The sequence below is a fragment of the Leopardus geoffroyi genome, chromosome D1 (assembly GCF_018350155.1).
Source record: "Leopardus geoffroyi isolate Oge1 chromosome D1, O.geoffroyi_Oge1_pat1.0, whole genome shotgun sequence".
Lineage (NCBI taxonomy): Eukaryota > Metazoa > Chordata > Mammalia > Carnivora > Felidae > Leopardus > Leopardus geoffroyi.
This window is the reverse complement of record NC_059329.1, coordinates 55,442,295-55,458,587: the sequence shown is the minus strand read 5'-3', so window position 1 is coordinate 55,458,587 and position 16,293 is coordinate 55,442,295. Positions and strand designations below refer to the sequence as shown.

Sequence of the window (16,293 nt, the reverse complement as noted above, 5' to 3'; positions counted from 1 at the left end):
CTTTCCTTCTCTCTCCCCAGGTTTTCTGCCTGAGCCTGTCTCTCTCCTCTCTGTAGGTTCGTCTTTCAGCCAGTCTTTCAGTTTCAGATTCCTGATGTACTTCTCACTAACGTCTCTGGACCTCTTTTTCACTCATTAAAAAAAAAAAAAACGGGGAGTTGAACTCGAGAAGAGGGGACCCTCACCCACCCAATCTCTTTCTTACCAACATCCCCCCCACCCTCTGTCTTACACACACATACACACACTCTCTCTCTCTCTCTCTCTCTCTCTCTCTGGCGACCTCCAGATGTTCCCGACCGTGCGGCCATCTGCTGAGGTTGCTCAGGCGCTCCGGGGGAGGGGGCAGGGATCCCGGTTGCAGGAAGCAGGGAGCCAGGCCGACTGGAGTGGGCGGGAGCTGCGTGCGCACTTTTGAGACGCTCCCTAGGGTGGAACCCGGGCTCGGCTCGGGCTCGGCAGGCGGGCAGGGGGCGGGGCGGGCGCGCGCCGGGAAAGCCGGCACTTTGGCGACACTCCCTAGGTCGCCAAGCTGCGGGCCCGAGCCGCCACTGGGCGCCTGGCAGGCGGGGCCGCGGGGCGGGTGGGGGGGGTGGGGTGGGCTCCCAGCGGCGGGCGGGGGCCGGGGGGGGGGCGGGCCGCGCCGCGCGGAGAAAAGCGCCGGCCGAAGGGCCCGCGGCCGGGCCGCCTGGGTGAGCGCGCCGAGGCGGCTGCGGCGCAGGCTTCCAGGTGGGTGCGGGTCCCGGGTGGAGCGGGAGTCTGCGCTGCGGGAGAAGGTCCGGAGCCCACGACCCCAACCTCGCCGCCCCATCCGGCGGGCAGGCGGGCGGCGCTGGACTCTGGGGGCGGGCCCAGGGCCCCTCAACTTTTCGTGGACCCAGGGCGTCGGCAGCCGCTGCCGGACGCCCTGGCCTCGGCCGGGGTAGGGAGCCCGAACTAAGGGGAGAGGGCTTCCAGGAGACAAAGGCTCTGACCGGGGGCCGGCGCCTCTGGGGTCTTTGTGCGGACACGTGCATCACGCGTTTGTGGGTCTTTGTGGATTTGGATCCGGGGACGTGCATCTGCCTGAGCCTTTGTGTATTTGTGGCTTTGCGTGGCTGTTTGGTGCCTGTGTCCACGTTCTGTGGGCTAGCGTTTGGGTGTGGGTGGGCGCATCGTTGTGTGTCCGCGTACGTGGTCTGTGCCTGTCGACGTGTCTGGGTTGGGTGTCCGTGGAGTGTATGCGCGCCTAGATCCAGACACCGCCCCAGCTCCTCGCTCCCCTGCTGTCCACCGGGGCCCCAGACTTGACTTCAAACTTTTCTCCTGGTTCCTCGGGCAACAGCCCTGGTCCTCCTCCCCCTGCAGCCCGGGCAGGGGCGCTGGCAGCCCTCCCCTCCTTCACCTCCTGGGGTCCTTAGTGCCTCGAGGGGATAGGATGGTGGGGGGGGGGCGGGGGGATTGGTCAGCAGCGCTAGCGGACTGGCCCGGGGCTGGGAGGAGCGTGCCGGACGCCCCAGCCGAACCAGCTCGGACGAGAGAGGGAAGCGGCCAGTCCTGGGCCCCGGCGGGGGGCTGGAGACAGGAAAGGAGCCGGCAGCTGGGTTTGCCCGCCCTGATCTTCTCGGTGCGAGTGTATGTGACCGAGAGAGACGTGTCTGCTCGGCGGAGAGGCCGGCCCCAGCCCCCGGCTCCGCTTTGAGATCCGCTCTCCGCTGGCGTCCCGCCCCCGGGGGCTGGTGGGGGGACCAGCCCTCGGATCCTGTAGGTGAGGAGGCGACGGCTTCTGGGCTCCTGGGATCCGGGCGCGTCCGCGGCGCCGGCTCCAGTACCCTCAGCTGGCCTGCAGAGAGCAGGAACCGGGCACCTACTGGTTTCCGATGGGACGGCCACGGGCCCACAGTCCAGCTCTGGGCGAGTTGCTCAGCCTCTCGGAGTCACAGTCACCCTGTTGTGAGTGGGGGCGAGGAGCTTGCGGTGGGGATTACCTGCGCCGCGGGAACCCGCCTGAGAGCCTGCCGCCCACACTTGGCCGGGGCGAGGAGGTGACTCAGGAACTCTTCTCCCATCCTTCCTCCCTGCCTGCTCTACCCTTCAGAGAAGTCCAGACTTGCGGAGCCTAGGTCTGATAGTGAGTGAGGGAGGGCTCAGGGGTGGGACTCTGCTGGGCCTTTGATCCTGAGTGGCGAAGATAGTAGCCCTTACACTTTCACTCCCCTGCCCCCCTCACCCCCTACCCTGCACGAGTCTTTAACCTAGAATTTTACCAGATGCTGCAGATGTGAAGGAGGGCCACGAGCCACTCACATAGGAAGGAGGCTACCATGGGCTCTATCCGTTCCCCTAATGGGCTTCAGTTTACCTTCTGGAAAGGAAGGTATTGACTTCTCCCCTCCCTTGCTGTTGTTGCTGACTGGTTGAGACCCCAGAACCTGGGTACACTTTGATGTTTAACACACACCTCCATTCTGACTTGAGAAGTTCCCAGGCACTAATTTGCTGTGTTGAATGAGGGGGAGGAGAGGTGTCTTTGAAGTTAGGGAGGGATGAAGTGAGGGGGGCCTGGAGCCCCTGCAGCCCTGGAAGGGAAGGCTGGAACTCGGCAGCCAGGGGAAGCCGGGGAATATGTCCAGGAAGCAGGAAGTGTCTCCCCCTGAGGAACACCACTGCATGGCTCTGTGTTTTCTGATAACGCAGACAGAGGTGGTCAGCATTGTGGACTGTCAGATGCAAGATGTGTGTTTGGGGGGTGGGAATTGGACTTCAGCAGGAAGGGAAGGCAGGGGCCAAAGATGAGGGCCTTGAATGCCAGGCTTAGGAGCTGGAATTTGAACCTGTAGGTGGTAGAGAGCTGCCGGAGGGTTTAAGCAGGCATAATAGAGTGGGATTGGTAATTCTAAGGAAACTTCCTCTGGTTTGTGGGTGGTGTTGGAGACTGGGAGACCAGTCTGCAGGCAGAGTTAGTCAAGAACCTAGATTTTACCCCCACTCCATTGCTTCCTAGCCCTGTGGCCTCGGGCAGGTGACTTTACCTCTGGTTCTTAGTCTCCTCATCCTTCAAATGTGAATGGTAGTAATTCCCATCTCACTGATCTGTTGTGTCAAGTGGCATAATGAATTACGTGTGCTAACAAAATGACACGAGGTTTGTAGTCTGCCTTACGTTGTTGGATTGCACTGACAACAGAAGGCAGAGACAGCATCGACTGTGGTCCTAAACCTGGTTTCACCACTTGGCGGGGCCCTCAGTCTCCTGCAAGCTTGAGCCAATTGTTGCCCTCACCAAGCAGGAGGAAGCTGTCTCTCATCTGCTCTGTCCCCTTTCACCTGGCCAGACCCCACACAGGAGACGAGCTGGACACAGATACGAAGATGGCCACAGACCACAAAGTGGGCAGGAGCTGCCCAGGGGCCATAGGAGCTTAGGAGGACCGCGACCTTTTGTTGGATGAGGGGCAGATTAGGCCTCACAGAGAAGGTGGCTTTTGACTTGAATGTGTGCATTTGCGTGGTAGACAAAGAAAAGAAGGACATCTCTGTCATCTTCATCACAGAGGACAACCTGTGCAAAGGTGTGGGGCCCTAGAAGCGAGATAGGCTTCTAGCGTGGCAAGCTCTCTTTGTGGGAGGGGTTTTAAGTGGGAGGGGTGGTGAGGGCCGATTCTTCTGTCGGGACTGTACTCCGACGCCCAGCAGGGCTGACAGTTGGAGGCAGGGGGCCAGGAACAAGGCTGCTGTAGCAGTCCAAGTCATGAGGCCTGCTGAGCCCGACCTGGGCAAGGGGAGGTAACTGCCTGGCTTGGGGGGATGAGAGAGGGGAAGATAGTGACCTACCTACCCAGGCATAGCCGCTGATTCTCCTTCTGTCCTCATTCTGCCACATGTGCGTCACAACTGCTTCAGCCTGCTTTGGCTCCTGCCACCTTTCCAAACCCCCTTCCCACTTCCCAGATAGATCCTGGTCAGCACTAGTGGCCCTGGTAGGGCCCTGGATGGTGCACTAGAAGAGAATCCAAGGCTTGAGGATGCATTTTGGATTCTTCTCTAAACCCTGCCACTGCCTCGCTTTCAGATCAGCTGGTGTCGAAGCTCCTTTTTCTTTCCTGGCCCCTGCAAGGTGTCACTGGGGGCAGGAACCCACACACAGTGAGCACCAAAGCGTGCCAGGCCCGAGGCTGAGTTTTCATTTTACCTTGTGTAATCATCCCAGTGACCTGCTGGGAGCAATACTAGAATTCTCAAGCATGTTACAGATGAAAGCTCAGACTCAGGTGAGGGCACGTGCCAGCCTCCTAGCAGGAGAGGCCCTCTGGGGTTGGAGCCCGGTCTACCTGGCTGCAAAACCCATTCCTCTGCCCCATACTGCCTCCTCGTGTGTCCCCACATTCTGCGTTACACCGAAGGGAACTTGGCAAGCTTCAGGAAGAAGATACGCTGCATGGCGAAAATAGTATGGGGAGCCTGGCCCATCTCTCTGTAGATCATCCTCCTTAGGCAAGGTTGCTGGGCCTCCAGCGCCTACCTTCACCAGGGATAATGTCACCGAGGAGGCCAGGCACTGGGTGTCAGAGTTCCTGGATCCTGAGTCCAGCCCCTGGCTTCATGGGCTGTGTGACTCTGGACAGATCACCAAACGTCTCTGGGTCTCTTTACACAACTGCAGGATAGACACAGCGCTGTCTAACCTGCTGATCTTACAGAGTGCCTGAACAGCTAGTAGTTGAGGCATTGGAAAGGTTGAGAGGTACCGTTTGGGGAAATAATAGTATTCTACATGCCTGGTATATCTTCATATAATACCGGCTCTGTGCCAGCTCCAGTGTTTCCTTAGCTCCAAGGACATAGAAATCAACCTGATCCCATCCCTACTCCCAGGAAGACAGATAGGTAAACGTAATTAGAGTCCAGCACGATCGGCTCTAGCCATCAGCCACACGGGCCCATTTGGAAGTAGAGTCACAGTGGCCTAAGGAAGGGTTTGGAGCTCAGACATCTGGATTCGAGACCTGGTTCTTATACTACCCAGCGGAACAGTGTCATCTCTTTGTCTGCAAAATAGGGACAGTAATCCCTACCTGCGGTCAAGGACGGCGATGAGGCAGAAGTGAGATGGTGACGTAGAAGTGTGTGGTGAGCTGACATGTTTGTACAGATGTGCGGCATTAGCGATCGTGTTGGGAGAGCCAGCCCTCAAGGCTCTGGGAGTTTGGCCCTGAAATTCTTTTTGCCTTGCGTTTCCAGAGCTGACGAAGTGGCGGGGGTGGGGGAGGGGTGGGCAGGATGCTAATGGAATTTCCACCTGGGGATTTCGTTGGCATCATCTCAAGTGAGCTCATGGCAAAGGGAGCCCGGTGGGAGGCAGCGCAACATTGAGCAGCTGGTGGCGGCAAAAGTCTGCCTCAGGTGGGTGCTGGGGCCCTGGTCCAACCCAAGGTTCAGCCTCCTCCCCACCTCATCCCTGTGCCAGGAGCTCCCTCTTGCAGGTGTGGTGAGGAGCTGGCAAATCTTGGGGCCAGAAATGCTGTGGTGCAGCACCAGGGGCAGGCACGTGGGGCCAGGACGGCCCAAGCTAGAACCCCTAGCTCTAGACAGGTCTCAGGGGAGGAGGAGAAGAGGGTTTGGGGCCTGGCCAGCCGATACCAGCGCACTGACCCAAGAACATTCGTACAACCGGTCACAGACCTGCCAGGTGCCTGGCGCTGCCCTGGGGACTTGGGTAGGGGGGAACATAAAGGAGAATAACATGGTCATTGCCTTCTGGAATCTCAGTAAATCATCACCATCACCGTCTACCGTGCACTGGGGCACTTAGCATGAGGCAGACATTGAGCCAAATGTTGCACACGCCGTCCCTCAATGCTTTTACCAACGCTGTGTTGTTCTCCCTATTGAGGACCCGGAGACTCAACCAGGCGAGTAGGTACAGGGCTGGACCTTCACCTGGGTCTGAATCCCGCGGTTGATCCTGAATTGCTGGGCCGCCCACTCACCCGACAGTCTTTGCCATGCCTGCCAGGCCCGGCTCTGACCCCGGCGGAGGTCTGGGGGGGAAGGGATAAACAGGTGAAGATAGCAGAGTCAGGGTCCCAAGCTGGCCGCACTTCCAGTCGGGAGATGGGCAGGTGAAGAACGGTAGAGAACATAGTCAGTGTGCATCCGGATGGACGATGTGAGAGGCCCGGGGAGGGAGAGGTGGCCCGGGGGCCCCAGCGGACAGAACAGGCTTTGTTCCACTGGCGGGGCCAGGGCAGGCCAGGTGGGTGTGGGTGCGGGTGCAGCTGGCAGCGGTGAGGCATCGAGACCCAGGTCCTGCTCTGCCATTTCCTTGTTGTCACTGCCCACTCTGGGCCTCCGTTACCCGTGCGTTATCGTGGGGGACCCTCCCGTTCCCCAGCCCTGAGTTCTCTGAATTTGAGGAAGCGTGACAGGGCCGGGAGTTGCCCAGAGGTCACCACCGTGGGTTCGGATCAAGATGGGGGCTCAGCTAGGGGAGGGAGGACGGTGGGGACAGCTGACAGATGCCCTGTGCCAGGGAGAACTGGATTTCTGCGGGTACAAGTAGAAATTGGGAGGTTTTGGGGAAGGGGAGTGATGTGGGCAAAGCTGTTCTGGAGGCTGTCCTACCAGGGAGACCTACCTGGAGTCTGTTAGTAAATAGCCACACTGCTTAGTCTTTTGACGTCACAGGGCCATCAGCAGACTTTCCTAGTGTCACAGTGGGCGCACCAAGGAGTAACTCCTGGCCCCTGCCCGGAGGACCTTCTGCTGTGTCCCCTGAACCCAGAGTGGGGAGTTTCTTTCTTTTTTTTTTTTTTAATTTTTTAATGTTTATTTATTTTTGAGAGACAGAGAGAGGCAGCATGAGCGGGGGAGGGGCAGAGAGAGAGGGAGACCCAGACCAAGGAGCAGGCTCCAGGCTCTGAGCCATCGGCACAGAGCCCGACGCGGGGTTCAAACTCACAAGCCAGGAGATCATGACCTGAGCCGGCTCAACCGCTCAACCGACTGAGCCACCCAGGTGCCCCCAGAGTGGGTAGTTTCTAACCCCTCGTGTTCTGTAAGCTGGCTGACCAGTGTCTTTGATCCGCAGGTCGGGGTTTGGAAAAGAAGTGATACATCTTGGGCCAAAGATCCCTTTCCTCCCTCAGCTTCAATGGTGGCCCCCTGTCCGCCTCTCCCTTTCTCCCCAGGGTAGATCACAGGTCCCAAGAGGAAGACAGAGTTCATACTGTTACACAGATGAGAAAACCAAGGCTCAAAGAAATCATGAAAACCATGAGGGTCACACAGGGAGTGGCAGACCTTGGCACTAGAGGCCTGGTCTTCTGGGTTCAAGACAAGCGTTAGTCATCTTGTTCTGAGTTGGTCTCCCGTCCCCACGGCTGGTCTGTAAGCCTCATGAGGACAGGGGCCCTGGTACCCCCAACCCCCACCCAACATATACCTCACATGGCCTTGCACAGCACGCCCTGCACTTCGTAGAGATTTAGTAAACGCTCCTGATAAGTTCTGGACTCCTGAAATGCTAGAGCTGCGCTGTCTAGACTCAGCCTCTTACTGCGAAGCTAGAGAAGCTGAGGCCCAGAGAGGAGACGGGACCTGTCCGCAGAGGGAACAGGCCAGGCAGAGCAGGGACTAAGGCGGGCGCCCCTGACTGTCCTCCAGGGTCTGTCTTGTCACCATGCACAGTTGTCCTCCCCTTCAGCCCCAGAGAGTGGTGAGAGGGATGGGGAGGGGCCTCGGCAGCCCTCTCTGGGGGCCCCTTCTACCGTGTAACCTAGGAGAGGCATCCACTGTTCATCTGTCAAGTCCTGGCCCTGTGGTCTCTGATCCTCGAGGAAGGGCTTGCTGTCTCCATTTTCGATGAGAAAACGGGCTCAGGGAGAGGGAGTCGCTTCCCAGAGTTGCCCAGTTTGGCATGTGACTGCTTCCCAGTGTTGCAGCTCCTTCAAATCAGGGAACTGATCCCAGAATGCCAGTTTTTGTCTTCAGCCCCAACTCTGATCAGTAGGTAGAGGCCTCCTAGAGCACCGTGTCAGGAATAGCTCAGAGGCCCTGTGCAGGGCCCCAGGAAGCAGTGCTGTGATTGATTCGTGACCTCTGCAGTGGATAGGGCTATAGGTAAGATCAAAAGGCACCACCTTTCCATTATGTGGCCTCCACCCCTGGGGGCCCCATTTCTCTATAGGAATGTTCGACTTCGGCTTCACAATCCCCTCTGAGGCTGATAAGGACCATCATTTTCATCCCAGATTCATAGTCTAAGGAACTGGTCCAGAGATGTAAAATGACTTGCCTGGTTCACCCTGCCAATTAGTGTCCAAGGTTTCTGGCTGTGAAGGCCTTCTCTGCCCACGACGCTGAGGCTGGTGGTTTTTGTCAAGGGGAACTCCCATTACTCATCCCTTCCCAGAGCCAGCAGCGCTGTTGAGAAACTCGGGCCTCCCAGGAAAGAATCGCTCTTCCAGAGGATGCCGATAAGAGCTTAGACACGTCTGATACGTGTGTGCCGAAGCAAGGAAGAAGAGAGATGGGGCAGCCCCCGCCCTCCGCTGGTGCCCACGCACCTGCTCCCTGTCTGTGGAGGAAGGTGGGGGAGCCCACACTGCATTCTCCCCATGTGCTAGGAAGGCTGCCAGGTGCCGCCCTGCCATCGTTTCATTTCGTCCCCATGATAGTCCCGGGAGGTGGCTGTTAATATCTCCATTTTACAGATGAGGAGACTGAGGCTCAGAGATAGTAGCTACACAAGATCAGAGAAAGCAGAGATGGCCACGGGGCACTCTTTCAGGAGGCTTTGTTAGTATGTTTGCCAGTGTGTTGCATGCATTTTTTACCGTAAGAGAGGAAATAGGGGTAAAAAAAGGAGATTAAGCCATGTTTAAATCACTCAACGGTTCTACCATCTAAAAAGAAACAACTGTTGTATGGATAGATTTTCTTCTAGACTTTCCAAAATTAGGATCTGGGTGGTGGTTGTTGTTTTTAATGCATAGTTATAATTTTCCTAGACATGCAATTTATCCTTACGATACCTAGCATTATGGCATCCTTCACAGCCCCCTCTGTGAAGCTGCAGGCTTTTCTGAACATGACTTTTATGGACTTTGTAAGATCCCCAGGGGACTTCCTGAGTCTCAGCAGCCATCCTGAGCGGGCTGGGAAGCCCTAGGCCTGGAATGAGCATACCAGAGCCTGAACGCCACCTCCTCACGGGGAATCCGTGGACAAGTCACTGCACACTGGGTCACAGCCGCCTCATCACTAAAGTGCCAGATTTCATGCCCTGCTCTGCCGCCCTCATGGCATCAAACGAGCAGAGGCCTTTTGTAAACTCTAGAGAGCTGTGCCCCTGGCAGGAATTTTCCTTATCTTCCCTCGGTCTCCTTCTGAGAACGTTCTGCCTTCCCCTTGGCCCCTGAGCCTTTTGCTAAGGGCTTAGAGCAATAGTGGCAGACCCTAGCATCTCCGAGACATGCATACATAAGGCATCCCTCCCAGAGGGGACATCTCCTCAGAGCAGGACAAGGGCACTGATCCTCAAAGACCACCAACCCACACACCTCTGCCTTTGCCCCCTTCTGGGTCCATGTTGTAAGGCATCTCAGGGGTTTCTCCCTTCTTTCAACCTCCTAGGAGACCTCTGAGAGGCCTCTGGGCTCTCCTGCGACCTCATGAAAGCCCCAGAACCACTGAGTGGCAGCCAGAGGTGGCCTTACAACTGTCGCCACTTAGCTCTTCTTTTCTCAGCTAATACAGAAGTGCGTGTTCCACTTGAACCAAACCAGTTATAAGGTCACCGAGGCCTGAATTCAGTTCCAGGCTCTGTCACCTTCCCTTTCGCGTCCTCGGTTTACTCTAAAATGGACACAAGATGCTGACCTCCTGGAGTGACCGCAGATGTGGGAGAGAATGTGAGTCCGGCACTAGCCCATAATGGGGACAGGCTCCGACTGTCCCCGTCAGCACTTTTCACTGCCAGTGTGAGGCCCGGAGCAGTGGCCCCTGTGCAGGGCTGAGCGCGGACCTTGTCTGGGCTGCCCTGGGAGCACTGGCGAGCACAGTCATCCAGGTGGGTCTCGATCTGTGCTCCTGCTCCCTTTACGTCTGCTGTTGTGTCTCCAGCGGCCCAGGAATGACCACCTTGCATTCGTGCACAGCTCTTCACAGTTTGCATTGCACTTTGGTGGGAGTTGAATCACCTGACCTGAGGAGGGCAGGGCAGGGATTATTGCCTGTGGTACAGAGGAGAGGCTAAGGCCCGGGGAGGGCAGTAAGAGGCCCCTGCTCTGGAGGGAAGGTTTGGGCTGTGTCTGGGCTGCCGGTTACATAAGCAGCTCACGAGGGGCCATCTGGCATTTAATAGGCACATTGTATAATCACCTTGGGGAACCAAAGCGCAATCTCAGGGCCATTGTGTGTGTGTGTGTGTGTGTGTGTGTGTGTGTGTGTGAGATGTTTGTTTAAACCCCAGGAAGGGTGGGTATGGACAAATAGGCTTGGCAGGGAAGGTGGGGCTCTGAGTGGTAATGAACCCCTGTGGTGAGAAGCTCACCCAACAGAACAAAGGGGGCCTGGAGCAACTCAATATTTTCCTTTTGGTTCCAGACAACTAGAACACTCTGTCCTGCCTCAGTTGGGACAAAGTCCAGGATGCACCTGGGCCGGGTTTAATCCTCAAATTGGCCTCTACAAAAGAAAGGGGTGGGAGAGGAGAGGCCCACAGAGGGGGGCGGAGAGAAGAGCCCCACTTCTCGCTGTCCCTGTGCAGAGCCAGAGTGTGGATCAAATGGCGGCCCCTTTAAAGTTTCATGTAGGGCTAGTAATGCTATCCTGCTTCTCCCTCCCCTCTACCCCCTCCCTGAAGGCCAGTAGGGGCAGGTGGGGAAGGGGAGATTGGGCAGGGGGGCAGAGCAGGGCCACGCCAGGTGAAGAGACCTGCTGGGGCGAGGCAGGGTGCCTTCTGTCCCCCCGGGTGGAGTGGTCACTGTGTGGCAGGAGGGGGGGGAAACCACAGACTGTCCAGTTAGAGGCCTTCATTACTCAACCCTCTCTCTCATCCCCCTGTGAGCCCCTCCCCCAGCACCTCTGTCCATGGAGCTACGGTGGGTGTGAGCTCAGGCTCTGGGTCACACAGATGTGCGTGGGTGTGAGGAATGAAGGTGACAACACACATGCAGGTCTGGCGTCGCTGGCAGCTGCTGTTAGAATCGTACAGGGAGGGAAACCGAGGCCAGGGGAGGGTAGTGGCTTGCGTCATGGCAAGTGGCAGTGGGAAGAGCGCCTCGTGGGCCTGTCTCCACTGGCCACCTGACCAGCCCTGCTTGAGGCAGCAGATGAAAATAGCAGAATTGGGGCTGAGCAGGCGTGGGTTCTAGTCCTGCCCTGCTTTTTACTAGTTTGGGATAAAACCCAGGTCCTCTCTGAGCCTCTAGTCCTTCTTCCATATGAGGGAGTCAGCCCAGCTGCCTGCCCTGGGTTAAAGAAAGGGCCAAAGAGGCATAACAGCTATATCAGCTTTGGGTAGGGAGGGACAGGGCGGGGTGGGGGGGGTGGGGAAGGGGCTTGGGACAAGTGTCCCCAGAGCCCACCTGGAAGTCTAGACACAGGGTCCCCAATTGGAATGAACTATGCTGCTTCTGGAGGACAGGCCAGGGAGAGGGCTTAGGACTGTGGACTCAGCTATTGTTACCCACAAGAGGGGTAAGGTGGGTAGTCAATGCAGGCCCCCCTTACAGGGCGAGACCTCCGTCTGAGCGGATGGAGTATGGGTCTCAGACGTGGTTCCAGCCACTGCCAAAGCACGACAGTGAGTCATGCCTCCCCTGTACTCCATCTAGTTCCATCCCCCTTACGTGTGGCCATGCATAGCTTTCTGAACCTTGGCATCTCAGTTCCGTCTTCGTGAAGTAGCTGCCTTGCGGTGTCTATAATTGTGAAGGTTAAGTGGGGCAGGCCGTGATGGCGGGTAGCGTAACAGCCAGCTCATGGCACACGCTCAGAGCTGGATAGAGCACCCTGACCCCTCCTCAGCAGGGCCTAGGGCAAGACCAGCCCATGGACCCTCGCCCATCAGAGCCGGAGGGGCCAGACCCATCTAGTCCAGGGGGTTTCCGGCAGGGTTCCTCAACATCCTACGGCAGGACTGGTAAGGAGGCCTGGAAAATTCCAAGTCCCCACCCTCATGTCAGCCAGAACATGCCCATTTTCCTCTGCTAATCTTTTTCTAAGAAAGCCTTCTGCTGCTTTCAGTTTACAATCCACCCACCTGGCCTTTTATCACACAGATGGAGAGACTGAGGCCAGAGAGGAATGGGGACCCGGAATTCTATGAGGAAGGGTGTTCAGGGAAAGCATCCTGGGAGGACAGGACTGGTGGTGGCAACTTCCAGCTGGGCCTAGATATGCTGGCTCGTGTCTTACGTGGTAGGCCAGAACCACGTGGCGTGGGGTGCCTGCTGCCGTCCCTCACCTGTGGCTCTCCTTCCAGCCCCCACCATGCCGTGGCCCCTGCTGCTGCTCCCACTGCTGCTGCTGGCCGTGAGCGGGGCCCAGACGACCCGGCCATGCTTCCCCGGATGCCAGTGCGAGGTGGAGACCTTCGGCCTCTTCGACAGCTTCAGCCTGACACGCGTGGACTGCAGTGGCCTGGGCCCCCACATCGTGCCCGTGCCCATCCCTCTGGACACAGCCCACTTGGACCTGTCCTCCAACCGGCTGGAGACCGTGAACGAGTCGGTGCTGGCGGGGCCGGGCTATACCACGCTGGCAGGCCTGGATCTCAGCCACAACCTGCTCGCCAGCATCTCGCCCACCGCCTTCTCCCGCCTTCGCTACCTGGAGTCGCTCGACATCAGCCACAATGGCCTGGCAGCTCTGCCGGCGGAGAGCTTCACCAGCTCGCCCCTGAGCGACGTGAACCTCAGCCACAACCGGCTCCGAGAGGTCTCGGTGTCTGCCTTCACGACCCACAGCCCGGGCCGGGCGCTGCATGTGGACCTCTCCCACAACCTCATCCACCGCCTGGTGCCCCACCCTGCAGGGGCCAGCCTGCCCGCACCCGCCATTCAGAGCCTGAACCTGGCCTGGAACCGGCTCCGCACCGTACCCGACCTCCGGGACTTGCCCCTGCGCTACCTGAGCCTGGATGGCAACCCGCTGGCTGCCGTTGGCCCGGGTGCCTTCAGGGGGCTGGCAGGCCTCACGCATCTGTCACTGGGCAGCCTGCAGGGCCTCCCCCAGCTGGCGCCCCATGGCTTCCGTGAGTTGCAAGGCTTGCAGGTCCTGGACCTTTCAGGCAACCCCAAGCTCAAGTGGGCGGGAGCTGAGGTATTCTCGGGCCTGGGCTCCCTGCAGGAGCTGGACCTGTCAGGCACGGGCCTGGCGCCTCTGCCTGAGATGCTGCTCGTCCACCTGCCAGCACTGCAGAGCATCAGCGTGGGCCAGGGCGTGCGGTGCCGGCGGCTAGTGCGGGAGGGCGCCTATCCTCGGCAGCCTGTCTCTAGCCCCAAGGTGGCCCTGCACTGCGTAGACCCCCGGGAAAGGGCTGCGGAGAGCCCCAACGCTTTGTGACAAACGGTGTGGCCCGGGGCCATCTGACACACTGCTGCCCTGGGCTTCCTCAGGGCCTGGGTAATTTATATTTTCATGTGCCAATGCCAGGGGGCACCCCGCAGGCCTCTGTAGCAGCGCGGAAGAGAGCTGTGGACCTAGGGAGAGCTTTGGGGCTGGGGCCGACACCCAGGAGCAAAGTCTGGCCCCTCTGTCTGTGTTGCTCCCCAGACCATAAGTAGAAGGTCTTAGATGCCAAACCCAGACGGCAGTCCCCTGCCGTCCTTCCCCGTTTGTCCCCAAAGTGCCTTCCTTCAGGCCTGGGCCAACCTGACCTGTGACAGGGGGAGGGTGGAAGGGCGATACTGCTGCAGAAAAGAGGTCAGGCCCACGGCTGAGCATCCCCTTGGGCCCACGGTCCAGTCACTCAGGGGCATGAGTTTCTTTTATGAGGTAGCCCCCGCTTTGCCCTGGGCCCATGAGGCCCACCTCATCCTTTTCTTTTCCTCTAGAACGCTGGGTAGAACCTTAGTCATAGAAGGGACTAGAGAAAAAAATCAAGTGCACCTCCTCATGTGACAGGTGGGGACACTGAGGTCCAGAGAGGGCAAATGGCTAATCTAAGGCACTAGAGCCATGAGGACGTAACCGGCTCCAGCATCCTGCCTCCCAGCAAGGCCTTTTGCACTTTTCTGTCTTCTCTAAATCATGCCCTCTGTCTGTCCCCTTCCTGAGCTCCCCCGTCCTGCCATTTGTACCCTTTCCCTGTCGTCCCCAGGACAGGCAAGGGCCTCTGAGGTGGGACTCGGACCCGAGACCAGCTGTATGGCACAGGTTAAGTGAGTTCACCTCAGAGCCTCTGGAAGCTTCAGGCATGCCAGTCCCAGCCCTAGCAGTTTCCCACTCTGCAGTGGGGTCCTCCAGCGTTGAGACTGGAAATTCGTCCATTGACCCCTGCGGTACTGCCTCGAAGTGCAAGGAGTTGATGCAGTCCTGGAGCCCCAAGGGGCCTCCTGGACTCGGTCCCCACTGGCCCTGAGCCCAACAGCCTCTCTCACCCATCTTTGGGCAGGAGGCAGGTACCCCCATCAATGTTTATGCTCTCAGCTTCCCAGCCCCGGGCTCTTTCCTTTGTATTTGTTCTATAAAAGTTGTTGCCTTTGTAATGGACTGTTACTTCAACCACCCTTCCCCCACCCCTGCCGGCAGGGGATGGAAACGTGTCATTTGTAAAAGAAGAAAAACATTGCATTTGTTCACTTTTGTAATACTGTGTCCTGGGGGTGTGCTGAGGGAGGAGGTGTTGGGGGGAAGCGATTGGGCATCAGGGGTCCCAAGGAGCCACCCACAGGACAAGGAGAGCTCTGTCCTCCCCCACTTAGCCCCACCCTACACCTAACTGATCCTTGATTTAATAAACACTATAAAGAGTCCATCTTTCCATCCTTGGACTAGCACCCTCCAACATGCTCTGGGCAGCCCTGTTGTCCCAGAAAAGCCCCATCCCCTCTCGCAGGATTTGAAGAGTGAGCTGACCTGAGGGAGGGAGTTACTCGGGGCGGGGGGGGGGGGGGGGGGGGGGGGGAGGGGGGGTTGGTAACTGAAAGGAGTCGTTCCTTTCCCTGTGACTTGCACCCCGTCCACCCTTCTCTCCCCTCTCCCTGCTGCCCCAACTCCATGAACTTGGCAGGCTCTCCCACACCTCTGCTTTTGCTCAGGCTGTTCCTCTGGGGCCTTGCCCTCCCCCCACCCCCCACATCCCTGCCTCTCAGCTCCTTCCCACCCTAATAGCACCAGTTCCGGCCGGCCTCACCTCAGAAGCTTTCCCTAAGACCCCCTCCCCTCCCTCCTCTGAGCTGCTGCAGTGTTTTGTGACTTCTTGGCACTTTGCCTGCTGTGGTACCCTAAATCCTGTTTGCACACTTCCAGTCGCAGAGAACTCCCTTCCAGTTCATCTGAATGGGTCCGCCGTCTGTAAGTTATTCCTTCTCACTGGCCAAGGTCTGCGGGAACATCCATCACCATCGTCACCAACAATGACCAGTTTTTTTCTGATATCTACTCTGCCAAGGGAATCTTGCTCTTGGGGTGTGAGTGGGAAGGACACACAGAAGACACCTGAGCGGCAGGTAGCTGTGAGAGCCTGCCGGGGCAGGGTTAGGAAGGCTTCCTGGAGGAGGCCAGTCCACAGAGCTGAGAAGAACAAATGGACCTGGACAGAAGAGGATGGCACCTAGGAGGAGGGAGTCACAGGTGAGCTATGGCACAGAACCTAGAACATTCAGGCTACTGGGAAGCTTGCCCATCATGTCACTTAGGCCCCCCCAGGCTTGGGCTCCAGGAGCTGGAGGCTGGCACCCATCAGTCAATATGGTCATAGATAACAGTTCTCAGATTGGTTCTCCACCCTTCTCTCATCTCCTGGGATAGGGGAGCCTTCAAGTGCAGGGGCAGGGGAGGGATCCCAGGGGCTTTCGCCCAGTGACGCTGGGCCCTCCCCAAAGTTCCCCTTGAAGAACTTGAAGTTCCCCTTGAAGTCGTGGGGGGAGAGAGGGAATGGAACGTAGGTGTCTTTCAAATGGGGACAAGGGCACCGTGGGGAGGCCGAGCCTTCTGCGGGAGACATGTGAGTGTGTCTTCCGGGGCAGGTCACCTCTGGCCTGAGCTGGAGATTCACATCCGCAAAATCGGCAGGGATGAAGCTCTATGGCGAGGATGGGACCATCACATTGTGGGACTCCCCCGCCCTGTGGGGCACTACCC

The 16,293-nt window shown here is 58.1% G+C and overlaps 1 protein-coding gene across 6 annotated transcripts; it reads left to right on the top strand.

Moving 5' to 3' along the window:
- The first annotated feature begins 619 nt into the window (after positions 1 to 619).
- TSKU (tsukushi, small leucine rich proteoglycan) lies at positions 620 to 14,963 on the top strand. Of its 6 annotated transcripts, XM_045483909.1 has the most exons (3): positions 713 to 729; positions 7,070 to 7,842; positions 12,470 to 14,963. In XM_045483909.1, the coding sequence occupies exon 3, from the start codon at positions 12,478 to 12,480 to the stop codon at positions 13,549 to 13,551; it is 1,074 nt and encodes a 357-aa protein (XP_045339865.1). In that variant the 5' UTR covers positions 713 to 729; positions 7,070 to 7,842; positions 12,470 to 12,477; the 3' UTR covers positions 13,552 to 14,963. The 6 variants fall into 6 exon arrangements, with proteins under 6 accessions (XP_045339864.1, XP_045339866.1, XP_045339865.1 ...); XM_045483908.1 differs by lacking the exon at positions 7,070 to 7,842 and having other exon boundaries at positions 620 to 729; XM_045483910.1 differs by lacking the exon at positions 7,070 to 7,842 and having other exon boundaries at positions 697 to 922.
- Positions 14,964 to 16,293: the final 1,330 nt, after the last annotated feature.